Below are 20,853 nucleotides of genomic sequence, written 5' to 3'. Positions count from 1 at the left end.
TGTTGTAAATGATTGATTTAGTAGTTTCATGTTTTGGTTTATTTTTTTCTGCTAGCTGATTATTATTTTTATTACCACTTCTTGCTAGTAATTCATAATACGTCGGTTGGATAGATGTCCTGTAATAATTATTTTGTTTATTATATGTGTCATCTATTGGATGTGTTCGGTTATAATACTTACTAAAATGTACAAAAGGCTTTTCGGTGTCATTATCTTGACCAAACCTAGCATTATTAATATAAGAAATTGGTGATTTGACCAAGTTTACATACTTCGAAAGATTGCTGTGAAATATAAATTTAGATTGTACAATATTTTTGAGTACCCTCGCTTTTGTAGAATTATTCACAATTCTACTCGTGATAAAAATAGTTTTTGTGAATAAATTGTCATAATCAAGGTTTTTTGAATAGTTTTTATTTTTTGCTATCTCTTTATTGCCGAAATCTTTTATAAGATTTTCATTTTTCTTCGTAGTAATTGGAACAAATAATGTGTTTATTATTTGATCTTGTAAAGCCTTTGCATTTTTTAGGGTTTTGTTTTTTAAATCAGAATTCTTGTGAGACATTTTATGATTTGTACTTTCTAAAATTGTTGTAGTATCATAGGGGATATTAGTTGATTTTTCATAAATGTTTAAAGGCATGTGGGTTGCGTTTGTAATTTTTTTAGTAGTACTTTTATATTTTTTAGCTATAAGTGGTTCAATATTATCTTTAACTTTATGTAAAACGTAAGTTTTTGCATAAATTTGCTCTGCCGATGTAACGTTGGTCGAGTGAAAGGTTTTGCTGTGATTAACTGAGATTGGTTCAGATTTGTTCATATTTAATAAATGTTCAAAAGAGGTTTTACAAGTTGTAACTTTTGTGTCTTGACTAGCAACATTATTGTTAAGTAGACTTTGAGATTGAGGTGTTTTGCTCATACTTGTTGAAATAGTTATTGGAGATATATCTGAAGTCAAAAATACGTCAATATTTGGCAAAGTTATTTGAGTCGTGTTATGTAATATTTTATCTTCCTCTACCATTTTTAGAGGAGAATACGACACGGCTTTGTGAAGTGAAATATTTGTATTAAATGCACTTTGAAACGATGAATCTGTTGATGTAGAGATAATTTTAAATTTGTCGATTAATTCCCTCTCGGTTTGATGAGGCAGATTGTCTTCTTTATTCAATAATTCATTGTAAATATTGGTATGAATGTTAGGCGAAATATTTTTTGATGTATTATTATCGAATCCGAAGGTTGTTTTATTTAATAAATTGTCTGTTCTAGGTTTTGCATTTGAATCCCACAGTTCTTGGCTCCAATTATAATGTAGTATATAAGGACTCAAGCTAGACACAGTCTTGGAGAAACTTGAGTTCAATGGTAGACCAGAAATTGTACTGCTTTTGTTTTCTTTACTGTTTTCCCACTCAAAATGTGATTTCACGTCCATTTTAATATCATTTACTTTGAAGTTCATTATATATTCTTCATTATTGTGTTTTGTCGATAAAGAATTGTTAATAATTTCTGTGTTTGTAGAAAATTCATTAGCAAGTGTTTGAGAAGCATTGAATTTGCCAACTGTTATGATTTTATTTTGAGTCTTATTTTGAAGTTTGAAATAGTCAGTTTTATGTTTATTTATACTTGGTGAATAAGGTGCAGTATTTCGGGAAAATTGTTCAGGTATATCTCTTAAAGGCGAATGTTTGTATGAATCATCTATTGTTGGCAGTTCATTTACTTTGGTATGGTTACTAATCTTCAATTGATTATTTATTACAAAAGTTTCATTGTTGTATGTGCTATTAAGTCTGCGATTGATAGTATATAGTTTTGTGTCAAGTGATCGTTCAACATTAGAATAATCGTCAATAAGGAAGGGTTGACGTAAATTTGTGTTTACTTTTGTTATTGTATCTCCATCGTTTTGATCACCATGTTTGACAGTTGATCGATTATCATCAATTTTAAATGTAACTTGCATACCATTTGTATAATATTCGCGTGGTTTTAATGAATATGGCAATGTGCCTTGATATTTCGTGCTTAATAAGTCGTTGACCAATGATTTACGTGCGTCTATATTAATAGTTGACAGATTATTCGACCGAATATCTTTTTCAATATATTTTGGATAATCTGTGAGCAAATCAAATGGGATGGTTTCGGTAGTTAATTCAGTAAACATTGTCACCATCGGTGAATCCATTTTCTTTTTTATAAATGCAGTAGAAGAAGTTTTTTGTTTTAAGTATGCTTGTGGGTCTTGCACAGTCAAGGAGTTTATCATATCTGAGCTTACTGTAAAAACATTGCTTGGTTTTCTGTTTTGTTCAATAATTTCTATAGTTTTTTCAAGCATATTAGGAATTACTAAAACATCGTGTGGTCGAGATGTCACTTGAACATTTGTATGGTCAGTGCTATTTTTAACTATTACGTATTTAGTTGGTTTCATTACATTATAAGAAACGTTATTCATAACCAAATTCTTAGGTATATCTGGGCTGGTGGTTGAAAAATCTATTATTTGAGCGAGGCTTGTATTAACCAATGGTATATTAAAACTTGTTGCTGATGTTTTTGTATGAATTCCAGGGTTACAATGACTATGGGTCCTAACTGGTATTTTAATCTCGTCCAAATTATGTTTTGACACGTTTGATATGTTTTGATGCAAGTTATAGGTTTGTGATGTACTATTGTTAGCATTAGAAGTTGGCAATTCAAGAGGTTCTGTTGTTAAATCTGATGTTGAACGTATCTTGTTTGATGATTGTTTATATATAATAGAATTGCCATCGGTTACACCTGTAAAAATAGTACTTGTTTCATGTCTAGGTTTGCTTTCAGACGCTATTGGTTTTGTTAAAAACTTGGCAGTTGTAGTTTTACTAATAGCTTCAGTCTGTAGTACATGAAATGGTTCTGTAGAAAATGTTGCATCATTGTTAGGTGTGTTATATTTATTTTCCAGTAATCCGATTATAGTTGTTTGATCTAAATAAGTGTGTGAGGAGTACGTTTCGTTTCTGGTGCTAACATGGGCTTTAATATCCAGATTATTTATAAGTGAGGGTTTAGTTGTATTTGTTATCGAGCTTCCTGAATTCTTCAATATGTAAAATACCTTTGAGTCCATATTTGGCAGTAAATTTCTACTATAGTTATTTATCTTGTCCATGGAAATTATATTATTCATATTATCAGTTTTATTCATAGGTAAAGTGTGAAGCATTAGTTTGGCTGGGTAGGAAGTATCAAATTTAAAATCATTAGTAGTTTGAACAGCAGCTTTATTTGTGTCTTTATTAACCTTTGATATATTAGGATCAGTAGTATTTTGATTATGTGATTTTAAGTGTAGTTTTGGAAATGTTATATCAAAAGCACTTGAAAATGTAAATGTACGTTCTTTATTTATTATTTTCTTAATCTTGTTTATCATATTGGAAACTGAATATTTTGGACTTGATGATTTTACTTTTTCTTTTTCGATATATAGCGTATTATTCGTACTTTTAGTGTCATATAAATTGTTTAACACTATATCAACACTTGAATTGAATTTCTGAGTACTAAAATTATTAACGAAAGTTGTTGTTTTGATACTATCTGTATGTCCGTTGTATGGATATGCGTATGTTTGGTACAATAGACTTTCAGTTATATTATTTAGATTAGATTTTTTACCAAAATCAGAAGACGGAGAGAATTTAAGTTTCTCAGTAATTATCTGTGTTAGTAAGTCATTGTTTTCGTTAGAAAAGTTTGCCAAGTGTAAGTTTTTATCAGTATTAAGAATAGTATAGCTGTTACTTGTAAATGGACCAACTGTCACTGTGTCAAGCTGTGTATCTAAATAAGGTTTTGTGAAATGTGAATTATTTTTTAATGACACCGTGATTGTTGATACTTCGTCAAATACTTCATTTAATTGAGGATTTACATCTAATGCACCAGCGAACGTATAATCGTCAATTTTAGACCCATAACTATTTTTAACTATAGTTTTAATTGGTTTCTTATCATAGAAATTAAAATTACTATCGTTGTCTTGAGTTTTCTCATCATTATCTGCTAAGTATGGTTTAGTATTGTATAATATGGATTTACTAAAACCTATATCCAATTTGTCAGCAAATTCGGGTATTATTGTGATTGGTGCTATTTTTGATGTAATGCGTGTTTGGCTTCCATATCTTGTGTTTTTGACATTTATGTCATCTGGATGTAGAATGTTAGTATCCCCAGTTATGCTTTCTCGCTCACTTTGAGGGTATGTAGTGTATAAAACGTTAAGGCTAGTTTCCAAATTATCATTGAATGCGAATGTGATTTCCGGCTCGGTTTCTGGCGAAATGTTTGTTTGGCTCTTATTTCCAGGTTTTTGGTCAATTTTTTTCTCAGGAAGTACAACACTAGTATTCTCAGTTATATTTTCTTGCTCACTAACGGAATGTGTTGTGTTAAAAGAGTTAATATCAGAAGAGCCACTCTGTTTTATTCCTGTTGTAATAGAATTATATATTTTTTTAATAGAGTCAACTACTTTTGATTGAACGATGTCATCAGTGATTTTGCTTTTAGGATATTGATTCGTTGATTTCTTATTGTAAAATATGTTTTCATCCAAATCCGTTTCCAAATTATTATTAAATGTAGATATCATTGGTGAAATGTTTATTTGGCTTTCATTTTTAGAACTTTTCGCAATTTTACTCCCTGGAAGTGGAATATTGGTATTCTCAGTTATATTTTCAAGCCTAATGTGTATTTTGCTGTAAGATTTGATGCCAGGAGCAGAAGTGTGTTTAATGGCCTTTGTTATAAAGTCATCGATTTTTTTAGTTGATTTATATATTGGTGTTGTGTCTATTTTAATAGTACTAGAGTAAAGGTCTTTTGATTTAATATTTTCATCACCAATTTGACTTATTGGATATTGGTTCATTGTGTATGATTCTGTATGAAAATTATCAGCAAATAGAGATGTAAGTGGTGCAGGTACTGGCGAAATTATTATTTGGCTCTCATTTTCATTATATGTGTAAATTTTTCCACGTGAAACTAGAACATTACTTGCCTCAGTTAAAGTTTCAAGGTCAATGCTAGGGAATTTTGTATTCAAAAAGTTAGTATCAAAAGTACCAGAATATTTTATTGCATCTGTTACAGATCCATTGATCGTTTGAGATGCTGAACTTATCGGTACCATGTCATTTTTGACTTCAAAAGTACTGTAACCAACTTCTTTAGATTGCATGATTTTATCTCCAATTTCAGTTATTGGATATGGGTTCGTTGTGCGTTCCGGATTGTCATATATGTCTTTACTAAAATGTATATCAATATCAGCAGCATTTGTATTCAATGCAGTAGTAAATTGCATTACCTCTGTTATATTGTCATTACTTGTTTGATTTACTATAATTATCGGTTTTGAGTCTTTATTGCTTTCAAAAGTATTAGTGTCAAAATCTTTTATTTGAATGATTTCATCTCCAATTTCATTGGTTGCATATTGATTCGTTGTAGATTTCGTAATGTAAAAAATGTCTGTACTGAAATCTGTATTCAACTTATCATTAAATGCGGTACTTGGCTTATTTTCTGATAAAATGCTTGGTTGGCTCAGATTTTCAGTACTTTTGACAATTATGTCATCTGAAAGTACAATACTAGTATCCTGAACGTAACTTTCTCCCTCTTGATGAGTCAGAGAGGGGTATGTCATGTTTAAAGTGTTATTGTTAGAAAAACCAGAATGGTTTATTTCACTTGTTGTTGAGTCGTAGAAGTTTTGAGTTGTTATACTTATGGGTATCGTGTCTTTGTTCATTTCAAATGTACTGGAGTCAACATTTTTTGGTTGAATTATTTCATCTTCGATATCAGTTATTGGGTATTGATTCGTTATGTATGGTTTTGTATCGTAAAATATATCTTTAGCAAAATCTGTGTTCGAATTATCAGCAAATTCGATTATATTAGCAATTGGCGTCATTTCTGACAAAACGTTAAAAAGGCTTGCATTTTTTATATTTTTGACAATGTTGTCAGATGAAGATAGAAAGTTAGTATCTTCAGTTAAAGTTTCAAGATATCTTGTGTTAAATGAATCAATTTCAGGAGCACTGGTAGTTTTTATTGCAACTTTTATAGACTCAAAGTTTTTCTGACTTGCTTCATTTATCGGTATACTATTATTGTTTTCATAAGTATTGGGATCATTAACTGTATGAGTAAATTTGAGTGCCCTAACTTTATTGATTTCAAAAGTACTGTTGACTACGTTTTTTGGTTGAATGATGTCATCTTGGATTTTGCTCCTTGGGTTTTGATAAGTTAAAACTGGTTTTGTATCGTAAAATATGTCTTTAGTGAAATTAGAATTCAAAGTAGATATCAGTGTAACTGGCGCTGTATTTAATGGAACGCTTTTGTGGCTTGCATTTTCAATATTTTTGGCAATTTCGTTACTGGGAATGTTAGTACCTACAGTTACATTTTCAAGATATGGTGTGTTTAAAAAATCAATGTTAGAAACAGCAGTAGTTTTTATTGCACTTGTTACAGAATCAAACACTTTCTGACTGGCTTTATCTATCGGTATGCTATTATTGATTTCATAAGTACTGGAATAAATGTCTTTTGGTTGATTAATCTCATCATCTATTACGCTAAATGGATATTGAACGGTTGTGTATGATTTTGTACCATAAAATATGTCGTTAGTGAAATCCGTATCCAAATCAGTAGCATCTGTATCCAATGCAACATAATTTTTTATTGCCGCCGTTATAGAGCCATTAATTTTTTGAGTTGCTATAAATCCTGGTGTCGTGTCATTATTAATGTCAAAAGTACTGAAGACGGTGTTTTTTGGTTGAATAATGTCATCTATGTTTTTGCTTCTTGGGTATTGATTAGTTTTAACTGCTTTTGTATCGTAAAATATGTTTTCACTGAAATTAGGATTCAAATTAAATATAGCTGTAACGGCCGCCGTTTTTGGTAAAACGCTTATGTGGCTCGCTTCAATATTTTTGATAATGTCGATACTTGAAGGTATAGTGTTAGTCGCTTCTGTTAAACTTTCATAATATGTCGTGTTTAAAGAATCAATGTCAGAAGCCTTAGTAGTTGTAATTGCACCTGTTATAATGTCTAATATTTTCTGACTTGCTTCGCCTATCGGTCTGCTATTATTGATTTCATTAGTACTGGATTTAATGTCTTTTCGTTGATTAATTTCATCATCTATTACGCTTATTGGATATTGTATGGTTGTGTATGATTTTGTATCGTAAAATATATCATTAGTAAAAGCCGTATCCAGATCAGTAGCATCTGTATCCAATACAAGATTATTTTTTATTGCCTCCGCTATAGAGTCGTTAATTCTTTGAGTTGCAATTAATCCTGATGTCGTATCTTTATTAATGTCAAAAGTACTAAAGACGGTGTTTTTTGGTTGAATAACCTCATCTATATTTTTGCTTCTTGGGTATTCATTAGTTGTAACTGGTTTTGTATCGTAAAATATGTTTTCAGTGAAATTAGGATTCAAAGTAAATATAGCTGTAACGGCCGCTGTTTTCGGTAAAACGCTTATGTGGCTCGCATTTTCAATATTTTTGATAACGTCGTCACTTGAAGGTAGAGTGTTACTACTTTCAGTTAAACTTTCGAAATATGTTGTGTTTAAAGAATCGATGTCAGAAGCCTCAGTAGTTTTAATTGCATCTGTTACAGAATCAAATATTTTCTGACTTGCTTCACTTATCGGTGTGCTGTTATTGATCTCATAAGTACTGGATTTAACGACTTTTGGTTGATTAAACTCATTATGTATTTTTTTTATTGGATGTTGATCGGTTATGTAGGATTTTGTTTCGTAAGCCTTATCATTAGTAAAAACCATATCCAAATCATTAGCAACCGTATCCAATGCAACATTACTTGTTATTGTCTCTGCTATAGAGTCGGAAATTGTTTGAGTTTCTATCAATACCGGTGTCGTATTTTTGTTAATTTGAAAAGTACTGAAGACTACGTTTTTAGGTCGAATGATATCATCTTTGAGTTTGCTTCTTGGATATTGATCAGTTAAAGCTGGTTTTGTATCAAAAAATATGTTTTTAGTGAAATTAGGGTTTATTGTAGATATGGTTATTACGGCTGTTGTTTCTGGTGAAACAATTATGTGGCTTAAATTTGCAATATTTTTGACATTGACGTCACTCAGAGGTAAAATGTTACTACATTCAGTTAAACTATCAAGACATGTTGTGTTTAAAGAATCAATGTCAAAAGCACTAGTAGTTTTTATTGCACCTTTCAGAGAATCTTTTATTTCCTGGATTTTTTCACTTACCGGTATGCTATTATTGATTTCTAAAGTACTATATTTCATGTCCTTTGACTTTTTCATTTCATCATCTATTTCACTTATTGGATATTGATCTGTGGTGTATGATTTTGTTTCGTTAAATATGTCGTTACTGAAACCCGTATGCACATCAGCAGCATCTGTATCCAATGCAACATTATTTTTTATCGCCTCCGTTATATGGCCATTCATTGTTTGAGTTGCTGTAAATACCGGTATCGTATCTTTATTAATGTCAAAAGCACTGATGACTTCGTTTCTTGGTTGAATGATGTCAGCTTTGATTTTGTTTCTTGGGTATTGATTAGTTGTAACTGCTTCTGCACCGTAAAATATGTCTTTAGCGTAATTAGGATTCAAAGTAGATATGGCTGTTACGGCCACTATTTTTGGTGAAACGCTTATGTGGCTTACGTTTTCAATATTTTTGTCAATGTCGTCACTTGAAGGTAGAATGCTAGTACCTTTAGTTAAACTTTCGAGATATGTTGTGTTTAAAAAAACAATGTCAGAAGCCTTAGAGGTTTTTATTGTACTTGTTACAGAATCAATTATTTTATGACTTGCTTCACTTATCGGTATGCTGTTATTGTTTTTGCTGTTATTGATTTCATAAGTACTAGATTTAATGACTTTTGATTGAATAATTTTATCATCTATTTCGCTAATAGGATATTGATCGCGTGTGTATGATTTTGTATTGTAAACTATGTCGTTAGTGAAATCCGTATCCAAATCAGCAGCATCCATATCCCATGCAACATTATTTTTTATTGCCTCTGCTATAGAGTCAGTAATTGTTTGAGTTGCTATAAATACCGGTGTCGTGTCTTTATTCATTTGGAAAGTACTGAAGGGTACATTTTTTGGTTGAATAATGTCATCTTTGAGTTTGTTTCTTGAATATTGATCAGTTGTAACTGCTTTTGTATTGTAAAATATGTCGTTAGTGAAATTAGAATCCAAAGTGGATATCACTGTAACGGGCGCTATTTTTGGTGAAAAACTTATGTGGCTTGCATTTTCCACATTTTTGGCAATGCCGTCACTTAAAGGTAGAATGTTAGTGCCTTTAGTTAAAGTTTCAAGATATTTTTTGTTTACAAAATCAATGTCAGAAACACTAGTAGTTTTTATTACACCTGTTATAGAATCAAACATTTCCTGACTTGCTTCACCTATCGGTGTGCTATTATAGATTTCATAAGTACTGGAATTAATGTCTTTTCGTTGATTAATTTCATCATCTGTTACGTTTATTGGATATTGTATGGTTGTGTATGATTTTGTATCGTAAAATATGTCGTTAGTGAAATCCATATCCAAATCAGTAGAATCTATATCCAATGTAACATTATTTTTTATTACCTCCGTTATAGAGTCATTAATTCTTTGAGTTGCTATAAATCCTGGTGTCGTATCTTTATTAATTTGAAAAGTACTGTAGACTACGTTTTTTGGTTGAATAATGTCATCTTTGAGATTGCTTCTTGGATATTGATCAGTTCTAACTGATTTTGTATCGTAAAATATGTGTTTAGTGAAATTAGAATCAAAAGTATATATCGCTGTTACGGGCGCTGTTTTCGGTGAAACGCTTATGGGGTTTACATTTTCAATATTTTTGTTAATTTCTTCACTTGAATGTACAATATTAGTATCCTCAGTTAAACTTTTAAGCCTTGTGGGAGAATATGTTGTGTTAAAAGAAGTCATGTCAGAAGTACCAATATTTTTTATTGCCTTTGTTATGAAGTTATAATTTTTCGTACTTGCTTCACTTATTAGTATGTTGTTGTTGATTTTAAAAGTACTAGATTCAAGGTTTTTTGAGTCAATGATTTCATCTCCAATTTCACTTATTGTATACTGATTAATTGTGTCATTAAAGGGGTATGTCATTGTGATAGGCACGGTTTCTGGTGGAATGCTTCTTTGGTTCCCATTTCCCGTATTTTCGTAAATTTCGTAATTTTGAAGTACAATGTTAGTATCACCAGTTAAACTTTCTAACTTGATATATGGGTAAGTTGTGTTGAAAGAGTTTACGTCAGAGGCACTTGAATGTTGTAGTGCATCTGTTATTGGTTCAGTGATTTCCTGATTGGATGTACTTATTGGTATTGTATCTTTGTTGATTTCAAACGTACTAGCGTCATCGCCTTTTGATTGAATAATTTCATTTTCAATTTCATTTATTGGATATTGATTTGTTGTGTATGGTTTTGTATTGTAAAATATATTTGTATTAAAATTTGGTTCTAAATGACCCCATCCTCCATGTGGCGAAGCCGTTATTTGGCTTTTATGTACAGTATTTTTGTCAATTTTATCATTTATAAGTAGAATATTAGTATTTTTAGTAAAACTGTCAAGCTCAATATGTGGGTGCGTGATGTTTAAACCATGAATGTCAGAAACATATTGTATTATTTGATCTCCGATTTCATTTCTTGGATATTGATTCGTTATGTATGATTTTGTATTATATAATATTATGTCTTTACTAAAATGTGTATTCAAGTTATCATCAACTAAGGATGTAACAGAGGCTGGCCCAATTTCAGACGAAACGTCTATTTGGCTTTTATTTCTATTAAGTAGAAAATTTGTATCCTCAGTTGAGCCTTCAAGCTTAAAAGGAGGGTACGTTATATTTAAAGCGTTAATATCAGAAGAACCACTATGTTTTATGGTCTCCGTTATAGAGTTACTGAAGTTCTGAGTTGCTTTACTTAACGGTATCGTGTCTTTATGGATTTGAAACGTACTGGAGTCACTGTTTTTTGATTGTATGATTTCTCCTCCAATTATTGTATATTGATTTGTTGTGGGTTTCGTCTCGTAAAATTTTTCTTTACTGAAATCTGTTTTTGAATAATCATTAAATGCAGATGTTACAATGATAGGCCCTATTTCTGATGAAAAGCTAACTTGGCTTTCATTTACAGTATTTTTATCAATTTTTTCAGTTGATTGGAGTGGGTAAGTTGTGTCTAAAAAGTTGATGTCAGAAGCATCAGTATGTTTTATTGCTTTTGATATAGAGTCATACATTTGCTGGGTTGCTATACCTATCGGTGTCGTATCTTTATTGATTTCAATAGTTCCTGAGTCGACGTCTTTTGATTCAATAATCTTATCTCCGATTTCACTTATTAGATATTTATGTGTTGTGTAAGAAAAATTTTCAAATATTTTGTATAAATTCAAATTGTTTTCAAACTCAGGAACTAGTGGATGGGCGGTTACATTAAAATCAGAAACACTTACTGTTGTTTTTGAGTCTCCGCTACTTGTATTGGCATTATATTGCGCTATAGTAGCATTATGTTCATAAATAATCGGTTTATTGTTGAGATATGTGTGCTTGAATTTGTCGCGATTTTTTAAATTTGGGTCTAAAATATTGACAAAATCAGATTTCATTTCTTCTTCGCCCATTTCTGTAGACAAACTTGTTTCACTTACATTGTTACTCTCTATATTTATTTTTAACTGACTATAAGGGTATAATTTAGCTATGTATGAAGAGTTGCCATCAAGATTAGCAGTATGATTTGGGTTGCTAATTGTAGAATCATTAAATATATTTTTTAATGTACTTGCCGATTTTTTTTCTGTGACTGTTTGGAATATATTGAAATCAATATTTGTGGATGACATTATTTCACCATATTGAGTACTTGAATATGGTTTCGTTGAGTATGATATATTTTCCAATGTATTGTTTAATATAGATTTATCACTTAGTAGATAATTCTGTGCTTCGATTCTAGAATCTGGATTGACTTTAGGGTCAGATGTCATTATTACTCTGTTACTGATAGACGTTAAATTATTGAAATTATTACCCTCAATTTGACCTTTGGTCATGTTACGACTATGGTTATACAAGTATGGAGGTGAACTTAGTATTTTTTCTTTTGAGGTAAATAAATTAACTAACGTGGGTTTTATTACATCTGGGTTTGGTTTTGTTTGCTTTATATATTTTAAATCCAACACATCAGTATATGTTAGTTCCCCAATTATAGAACCATTGAAGGTTTGAGCTTTAGTGGTCATTAGTGTCTTGTCAGTATTTAAATGAATGCCAAGAGTGGTATGGTTCGATAGATCGGGATTAGTTCCGATTTGAATACTTAGGGATTGATTTTGGATATTTTTATTTGATTGATTGAGGTTTGAATCGATATCATTTATACTTGAAGGATCCTCAACTGTAGAATCATAAATACTTTGTGTAGCTCTATTTATCGATTTCTCATTATTATTACTTGCATGGTTCGTAAAATATTTATCATAAAATTTGTCTATTGTTGAAGTTTTATTCTGATTATTCGAATATGGATTTATACTGTGTAATATTTCTTTTGTATCGTTATTATGACTAAATATCATATCAAATTCATCAACACCAGTTTTAATTGTATTTAAGGCCTCCTTTGATAGTGTGTCGGTTGTATTTGCATATTCTGGAGAAGTTACGATCAACCCCTGTGTAATATTAATCGGTTCAGGAGTTAATAAAAAAATAGTAGATGAAACTTGTTTTGTATTCATTATTTCATCTTTTGTTTGATCCACTGAATATGTCGTATCTGGTGTTGTACTTTTAGATAAAGGACTTTTTACAGAATTTGACATTTTATAAAAAGTATTATCTTCCATGATATTTTTTGTTATTTGAAAATTAGTATCAGTAATGGAGTAAGATTGACTTTTATAATTTTCCGTATTATTATCATCCTGCAAATACAATTTTGTGCCTTTTGGTTCTGTAATTCTTGGGTACATTGACAACACCGTAGAATTGTAGGCAGAATTCATATTTTTCATCTCTTCGTTCAAGACGCCTGGGACAGTTGAATCAATATAAGTTTCAGCTTTACTTCCCATCTGATGGATCTGATCAGTAAAGTTCTTTAAAAATGTTTTATAATGATTAGTCCCTAGAACTCGCGGTGTAACCGTAGTAGATGTGTTATATGAATAATTATAATTGATTTTTTCGTTACTTTCATTGGAAAGTGCAGATTTCAAAGTATAGGTATTTTTTGCGTCGTAAAATTCTAAGCTTGATGCATTGTATTTATTAGAATTTAAAATATTTGTGTAGGAGTTTCCCATGTTGTAATCAAAGTCGATTGTATTTTCAATATATATACCCGTAACATCTAAATCGTTTGTGTTGGTTGTATGCCGTTCTGGGGATTTTTCTAATTCTAACTCAATTGCACCTGGTTGTACTTTTTCAACTTTTGTGAAATGTCCCGTGTGATTATCGGTGCTAACACCTTTTTTTGACTTATTATCCTTTATTTCTGGAATAGTTTTAAATCTTTGTGGCCGAGTGATATTTTGCACGGGATAAGTTATTGTGTCGAGGTTTTTAATTTGGTTGATATTCAAATTGCTAAATTTTTCCTCAAACTCTAGCGTAGTAGGAGCTTGTGTGATAGTTGTTATATTTGTTTGCTCGGGTTGTATATACTTATCATCCCTAAAAACGGTTACAAAGAGAGAGTTTTTGTTTGTTGGATTAACATCTTTTGCTGTTTTGTACGAAATATTTTTTATCATTTGGGAATCATAACCCTCCGAAGGAACATTTTGAATATTGATTAAGTTATTTGTTTTGTTATCTTTTTCCAACTTGTCTCGGTTTTGCACATAGTCTGGGGTTTTATTTGATTGTTTGCTTACGGTATGGTTCTGGTCTGTTTTATTTTGATTACTATCCTTGATAAAATTATTTGTGTTGCTTTCCAGCGTAAATATTTTTTGTGGAATACCAAGCATGTTTTCAATCTTCGGGTTCAGTGTAGTTTCTATGCCTTTACTTGTTTTTAAATTAGTTGGTAGTGTTAATTGATTGGTTATGGTAGTGTTGCGATCTTTTATAATTTGGTTGCTATATTTGGTAGAAATATCTGTTATTTCAGTAGTAGTAGTAGTATTAACACTTAACGAAGTTATATCATTATTATCAACAGCAACGTTCTTTATTTCTGATGGAATATTTCCGACGTTTGCTTTTAAATTGTTAAAAGTTTCTGCGCTATAATAACTCGTAACGCGAGAATCATCAAACGTGTGGTTATATTTATTATAAAAAAATGTGCCATATGATTGTGTTTGAGTTAGGTTACTGACTTTGTCAGTGTTAATGCTATCAGTGGTATTGTATACGTTTGTAGTCGGTAAATAACTTTGTGGCTTCAATGTAACTAAAACATCTGTAGCCTTCAATGACGGATTTCTGTTTAGTACTTCCAAATCTTCTTTTATTGTTTCATTAATAACTATTTCAAGTGCTTTATCTTTTTGTGGTTCCTTTTCTAATAAGTTTATGGTGATTGGTGATACAGTTGTGTTTATTTCTGTGGAAAGCATTTCAGATTCAGTGGTATCCGAAAAATTATCAGTATCTTTCACTGTCAAAGATCGATCTATACTTATAGTAGATGTTGATGCATTAGATATTTTGGTTGGAGTAAAATAATGATCTGTATGTTCTATAGAATGCGTTTTTTTGGATAATGATATACAGATACTGAAAAGAGTTGCCATTGAATTTGGTTGTACAGATATTTTTGAGAGTTTATTATTATTGTTATTTGTCAGCTCACCTGCTGTTGGTAGGTTTTGGGTTATCGCGAAATTTGGTTCTATAAATAAATCATGTAGTGAAATCGTTTTTTGTTTGTTATTTGCTGTAACTACGATTTCTAAAGTATCTTCTATTGGCAAACTAGATATCGTAGAAATAACATCTCTATAATCAGTTGGAAGGGGGCTAATTATGGTTTCAGACCCAAGGTCAGATGGTTTTTCAGTCACTGGTGATGTCGAGAGTGGATAGTAATTAGTTTTATCCCAGTAGGTTAATCTTCGTCTTGTTGTTCTGTCAATTTGCGGATGAATTATTTCTGGTGTTTGTGTTACCTGTAAGTTTGTAGTTTCAGATTCAATAACGTCTCCTATAATTCGTTCCTTTTTTTGAATATTAATTAATTCTGTTGGCGTTATTGGCTCATAACTTTCACTAGGATAAATGTTTGGTGGAATTGTAACTTCTTGATAGGATGATGTTATTTGTTCCTTGAGAGCTATCCATTTGTCGTCCTTTTCATGGGTGGATTCATCGTCCAATATACGGTTCATCCATATTTCCTTTGAATCCGTATAATTTGGCAAGCGTTTAGATTCAGGTATGTTTTTTAAAGGATTGGAAGTACTGTATTTATTCGCTGTTTCAATTTTTTGTGTATTTTTTTCATAGTCACCCTCAGTAGAATCACTTTTAAATTTATTTCGTTCGATAAATGTTTTTTGTGTAGTTGACCGTTTCAACTTTTTCTTCGTCAACCTTTTATCGTACAATTTCACCAGAGACTTGATTTTTAATATTGTTTCTTTGAAATGCCCAGAGTGTTCTGTTGTATAACAACTTGTGGTTATTTCTTTCGAGTCAAAACTTTCATTAGGAAAGTCAATTTTACACAATAGTTCGTCAGTTTTGTTACTACAACACATTTTAGTGTAATCAGAATGATAAGGTTCTGAATTTACATCAATATAAACTTTAATAGTATTATTCCGATGCATCAACTTAAAAACCTTTGTTTTATTTTTTTGTTCACTTTGTAGCAAAAAAGCGTAGATAGATTTTAAGGCACAGTCCGGAGCGTCCTTTGGTGTTAGGCTTTCTTCACTGAAATTTTCTTTTTGGCCAAATCTAGCATCAATAATGTCTATGTCTATCGGCGAATGAGTGTGTAAGGTACTGTTAAGTTCATCGGTAAGCTTGGTACAGTTGGATGTTAAGGGGCCTCTATCATTTACTGGATAGAAGGTAAGTATTACTATAATATTATGCTTGCCAGGGACGCGCGTCTGTTTTTCTGTACGTTTATACAAACTGTATTTCCTCGCACGGAATCTATGGAAACTACGAGTTTTTATAAAAGTTTGGTATAAAATATCTTCGAGTCTTGTTTCATGGGTGTCATTTCTGACCTCTTGCTTATGAATATTTGTATTAGCTTGAATCTGTGTTTTTCCACAGTCACTTTTCAGCATAAATTCCTTTTCTTCGTCTGAGGATATGTTAGCGCTTTTATTAACCTTCGATGCTACTTGATTTTTTAAATCAAAACAAGTTTTTTTATAAATATTTTGATAAATGTCCAGTACCTTCTTGTTTGGATCTTTGTTGTTATCTTCAATTTGCAGCGAGTTGATGTCACCACTGAACGATGCACTTTCATGTTGCTTTGCTTTTAAAGTTTCACGCATACAAAGACACAAGCTCTTGAGCAGTTGTAGAGAGACGTCCAACAGCCGTTCGTCAGTGGTTGCAGCGTCCACTGTTTGCAGCAACCTCATCAACACGGGGTTCTTTGCCGTCAGTCCTACTGCCGTGTCAGTAGTCAGAAAGGCACGATTTTCGACTACCACCGAGGAGATGAAAATGAACAAACACTTGAACATTTTAGGTTAAAGGTTTGTACTTGCGCGAGGACATGTTATCGTGGTGCCGACCGAACAATACCGTTGACGCCGTTGTTTTGGGTAAAATTACGGAAAGGAAACACGCTACTGATAAGGGCATTCGGTCTGCGTAAATGTACTGTGACTCAGTTCGTCTTATCCCTTTCACTCTGAACATTTTAATGCTAATGAGAGACAGCATAAGAAGGATAATACATTCTGTGTCCACAAATATTACTGGTATATTTTTATTTTTATTGGGCTGATTTTTACAGGAAATTGTCTTTCATACCGCTGAACTTTTACTATCTTCGGCTATTTTACTTCCACGTTGTCATTTTCTGAGTTCATAAGACAAAAAAGTTACATAGTAAGACAAACACAATAAAAATAAAACATATACAATAAAATGTACAGAGGTGAACTTATTACTCTGAATGAGCAATGGTAGGTATGCCAGAGAGAACGCGTTCACCGCCTAGCATCATCATATCACTGCTTGGGTAATTTTATTATCAAAAAACTGTATGATGTGTATGATATTTTAATGTTTTCGGCAAAGGTTCTACCATAACTTACTTCAATACCCAAATATTCACCAAAAAAACTCCAAACACCCCATGAGGAGGTTCTCAATTCAAATATCAAATGCTTACCCAATTCATGAAACAAAGCAGGTTAAACGAATTATATTCAGATTTTTGTTTTTTTTTTTACTACCCATTATCACTGGTACTCATAAGCAGCTAGGTCCACGTAGGTATGTCTTGAGGCTCGCTTGAAAATTTGGAACGGGCAGCTTAGGGAGATATACATTCTTGTATACGAGATTAGCTACAAATTTGGAAATCAATTTAAAAGGCTACTTACCCAATTATCCATCTCCACACGTCTCGCCAGCAGCGCCGCCTGCAGCTTTGGCCCAGGGTCCTCCAGGAAGGCCTTAGCCAGGGCCCTGGTGTGCTCCAGCTGCGACTGGCTCGAGACCACGGCCGCAGCCATGTCCACGTACGTCTCCAGGGTCGCCTGGAGATCTGGGACGGGCAGCTTGGGAAGCTGCACATTCTGGAAACATTTTTTTTAGTTATAGGAACTCCGTGGAAGCAAATAAGTAAGGCAAGAATTTCTAAATTAGACAGTGTAAGTGGTAAATTGTGCAGTAATTTTGTGTAATTGTATGGAATTATGTGATAAGTAGCGATCCGCCCAGCTTCGTACGGATTACACAAAATCTTACCAAATTATACACTTAAACCTTCCACAAGAATCACTCTATTGCATTGATAGGTGAAAACCACATGAAATCCGTTTCGAGTTTACCGCGAGCATACACACAGACGCGGCGGGGGACTTTTTAGGGTTCCGTAGCCAAATGGCAAAAAACGGAACCCTTATAGATTCGTCATGTCCGTCTGTCTGTCCGATTCTGTCACAGCCACTTTTTTCCGAAACTATAAGAGCTATACTGTTCAAACTTAGTAAGTGGATGTATTCTATGAACCGCATTAAGATGTTCACACAAAAATAGAAAAAAAAAACAATAAATTTTGGGGGTTCCCCATACTTAGAACTGAAACTCAAAAAATCTTTTTTCGTCAAACCCATACGTGTGGGGTATCTATGGATAGGTCTTCAAAAATGATATTTAGGTTTCTAATATCATTTTTTTCTAAACTGAATAGTTTGCGCGAGAGACACTTCCAAAGTGGTAAAATGTTGAACAAAATCTAGTAAGTAGATTTTTTTTAATACGTCTTAAATGGTACGGAACCCTTCATGCGCGAGTCCGACTCGCACTTGGCCGCTTTTTCTATAAGGTGTAGTTATTACACAGAAGTGCCCTATAAAATCATCATGTAACTTTCTGAATGAATGACAATGTGTTCAATTTGAAACAAGAGGGTCATTATAGAAACTCAGGAATGCTGAATGCCCTTTAACATAGAACGTATGTCATTACGTATGAAATTGTATTCCTAGAATCTGTTTTCCTTAGAAAAAGAGCTACATTTACCCGTCGTTGAGGGAAAAGGTATATTTAATGGTAGTGTTCTTGGTATTTCAATTATTTATAAACTTGGTATTATTGATTTTACTCATGTTTATGAGTTACGGGGCGTTATGAATTAGACTTAAAATTGACTTCTACAGATAGAATTCCTAAATTAATTATCCTGAATCTCTTTTAAGACATTAATACGCTTTTATACAGGATGCCCCAAAAATAGAGATAATTTATTTTTACTCTGCATATACTTACTTGATAAATCTCTCAAACGTAGGTGCATTTGTGCATCAAAGTCAAGGGAGAATATTCTGAAGATAAATTGTTTTCGTTTAAGCAAGAAAAAAAAATCTAAAACTTATTTCTCAACGTTATTTTAATGCACCTTGCGCCCTGATGAGGTGCGCGAGTTGCGGGTTTGCTTGGACGTTGTCAGACTTCTATATTTACTAGCCTCTGTTATTACGTTAGTACTGATGTGCCGTAAGAAACTTTCCGAAATAACGAAACTTTCCAAAATTTCAGAATGTTCTCACTTCTTTGCATGGGGATTGAAAGTTTCCGAAACAACAAATGTGACATTTGTGAGACATTTCCGTGAACTTTTTGGAAACTTTCCGCAACTTGCACATCTTTGTATGTTAGTGATAGCACAGAAAATTTAATTTTATTGTCTTTTAATTTTAAATATCTTACTTCGTACTCATCCTCAACCGCCTGCTGGCTGAGCCATCGCTCCGGCAGAGACAGCAGCGACTCGCCCCGTGGTATAATAACGTGTTTAGTGATAGAACTGAAGATGTCTTACTTCGTACTTGTCCTCGACCGCCTGCTGGCTGAGCCATCGCTCCGGCAGAGACAGCAGCGACTCGCCCCGTGCTGTAATAACGTGTTTAGTGATAGAACTGAAGATTTCTTACTTCGTACTCGCCCTCGACCGCCTGCTGGCTGAGCCATCGCTCCGGCAGAGACAGCAGCGACTCGCCCCGTGCTGTAATAACGTGTTTAGTGATAGAACTGAAGATGTCTTACTTCGTACTCGCCCTCGACCGCCTGCTGGCTGAGCCATCGCTCCGGCAGAGACAGCAGCGACTCGCCCCGTGCTGTAATAACGTGTTTAGTGATAGATCTGAAGATGTCTTACTTCGTACTCGTCCTCGTCCGCCTGCTGGCTGAGCCATCGCTCCGGCAGAGACAGCAGCGACTCGCCCCGTGCTGTAAGAACGTGTTTAGTGATAGATCTGAAGATGACTTACTTCGTACTCGTCCTCGACCGCCTGCTGGCTGAGCCATCGCTCCGGCAGAGACAGCAGCGACTCGCCCCGTGCTGTAAGAACGTGTTTCGTGATAGATCTGAAGATGTCTTACTTCGTACTCGTCCTCGTCCGCCTGCTGGCTGAGCCATCGCTTCGGCAGAGACATCAGCGACTCGCCCCGTGCTGTAAGAACGTGTTTCGTGATAGATCTGAAGATGTCTTACTTCGTACTCGTCCTCGTCCGCCTGCTGGCTGAGCCATCGCTTCGGCAGAGACAGCAGTGACTCGCCCCATGCTGTAACAAACAAAATACTTATCAAAACAGATTTAAAAACATAAAAATCTTCAGTTGATAATGTTAATATGACAAGAACTTGGCATGAGTGGCATTGCATCTCGGTCGCGCTTATTAGCAGAGGAGGCATTTTTGAGTTTCGTGACTGTTACGGATTGACTAGTTATATAGTATTTTTTAAACTCAATGGGTACGTTGATAGGTGTGATTTCAATAAAGTTTTGTTGGATTCGGCGTTTTTAGGTTATAAATTATACATATGGCACCTGTCACACTACCCATCGAGCTTGAAAAATACTATAATGGATCGATCGCTGACCGGTGGAGCAGTTACGCATATTTAATTGATTACCAAAGAATTATCACTTAGTACCGCAAGGCGTAAATTTTGAAT

At 33.2% G+C, this 20,853-nt stretch overlaps 1 protein-coding gene across 2 annotated transcripts in view; it reads right to left on the bottom strand.

Moving 5' to 3' along the window:
- LOC133515728 (choline O-acetyltransferase-like) overlaps positions 1–20,318 on the bottom strand; it is a 31,469-nt gene extending 11,151 nt beyond the window's left edge. Inside the window, exons 1-2 of one of the 2 annotated variants that reach the window (XM_061848293.1) lie at positions 20,277–20,318; positions 17,774–17,968 (exon numbers count right to left, since the gene is read on the bottom strand). In XM_061848293.1, the coding sequence (XP_061704277.1) occupies positions 17,774–17,905 (132 nt within the window). In that variant the 5' untranslated portion in view covers positions 17,906–17,968; positions 20,277–20,318. Of the gene's footprint in view, positions 1–17,773; positions 17,969–20,052; positions 20,254–20,276 lie in introns of those variants that run through there. The other variant, XM_061848292.1, reaches the window with a different exon arrangement.
- Between the last annotated feature and the right edge of the window lie 535 nt (positions 20,319–20,853).

The sequence above is a fragment of the Cydia pomonella genome, chromosome 3, assembly GCF_033807575.1.
Source record: "Cydia pomonella isolate Wapato2018A chromosome 3, ilCydPomo1, whole genome shotgun sequence".
Lineage (NCBI taxonomy): Eukaryota > Metazoa > Arthropoda > Insecta > Lepidoptera > Tortricidae > Cydia > Cydia pomonella.
The sequence above is the reverse complement of the archived record's forward strand: the minus strand, read 5'-3'. Positions and strand labels throughout refer to the sequence as shown.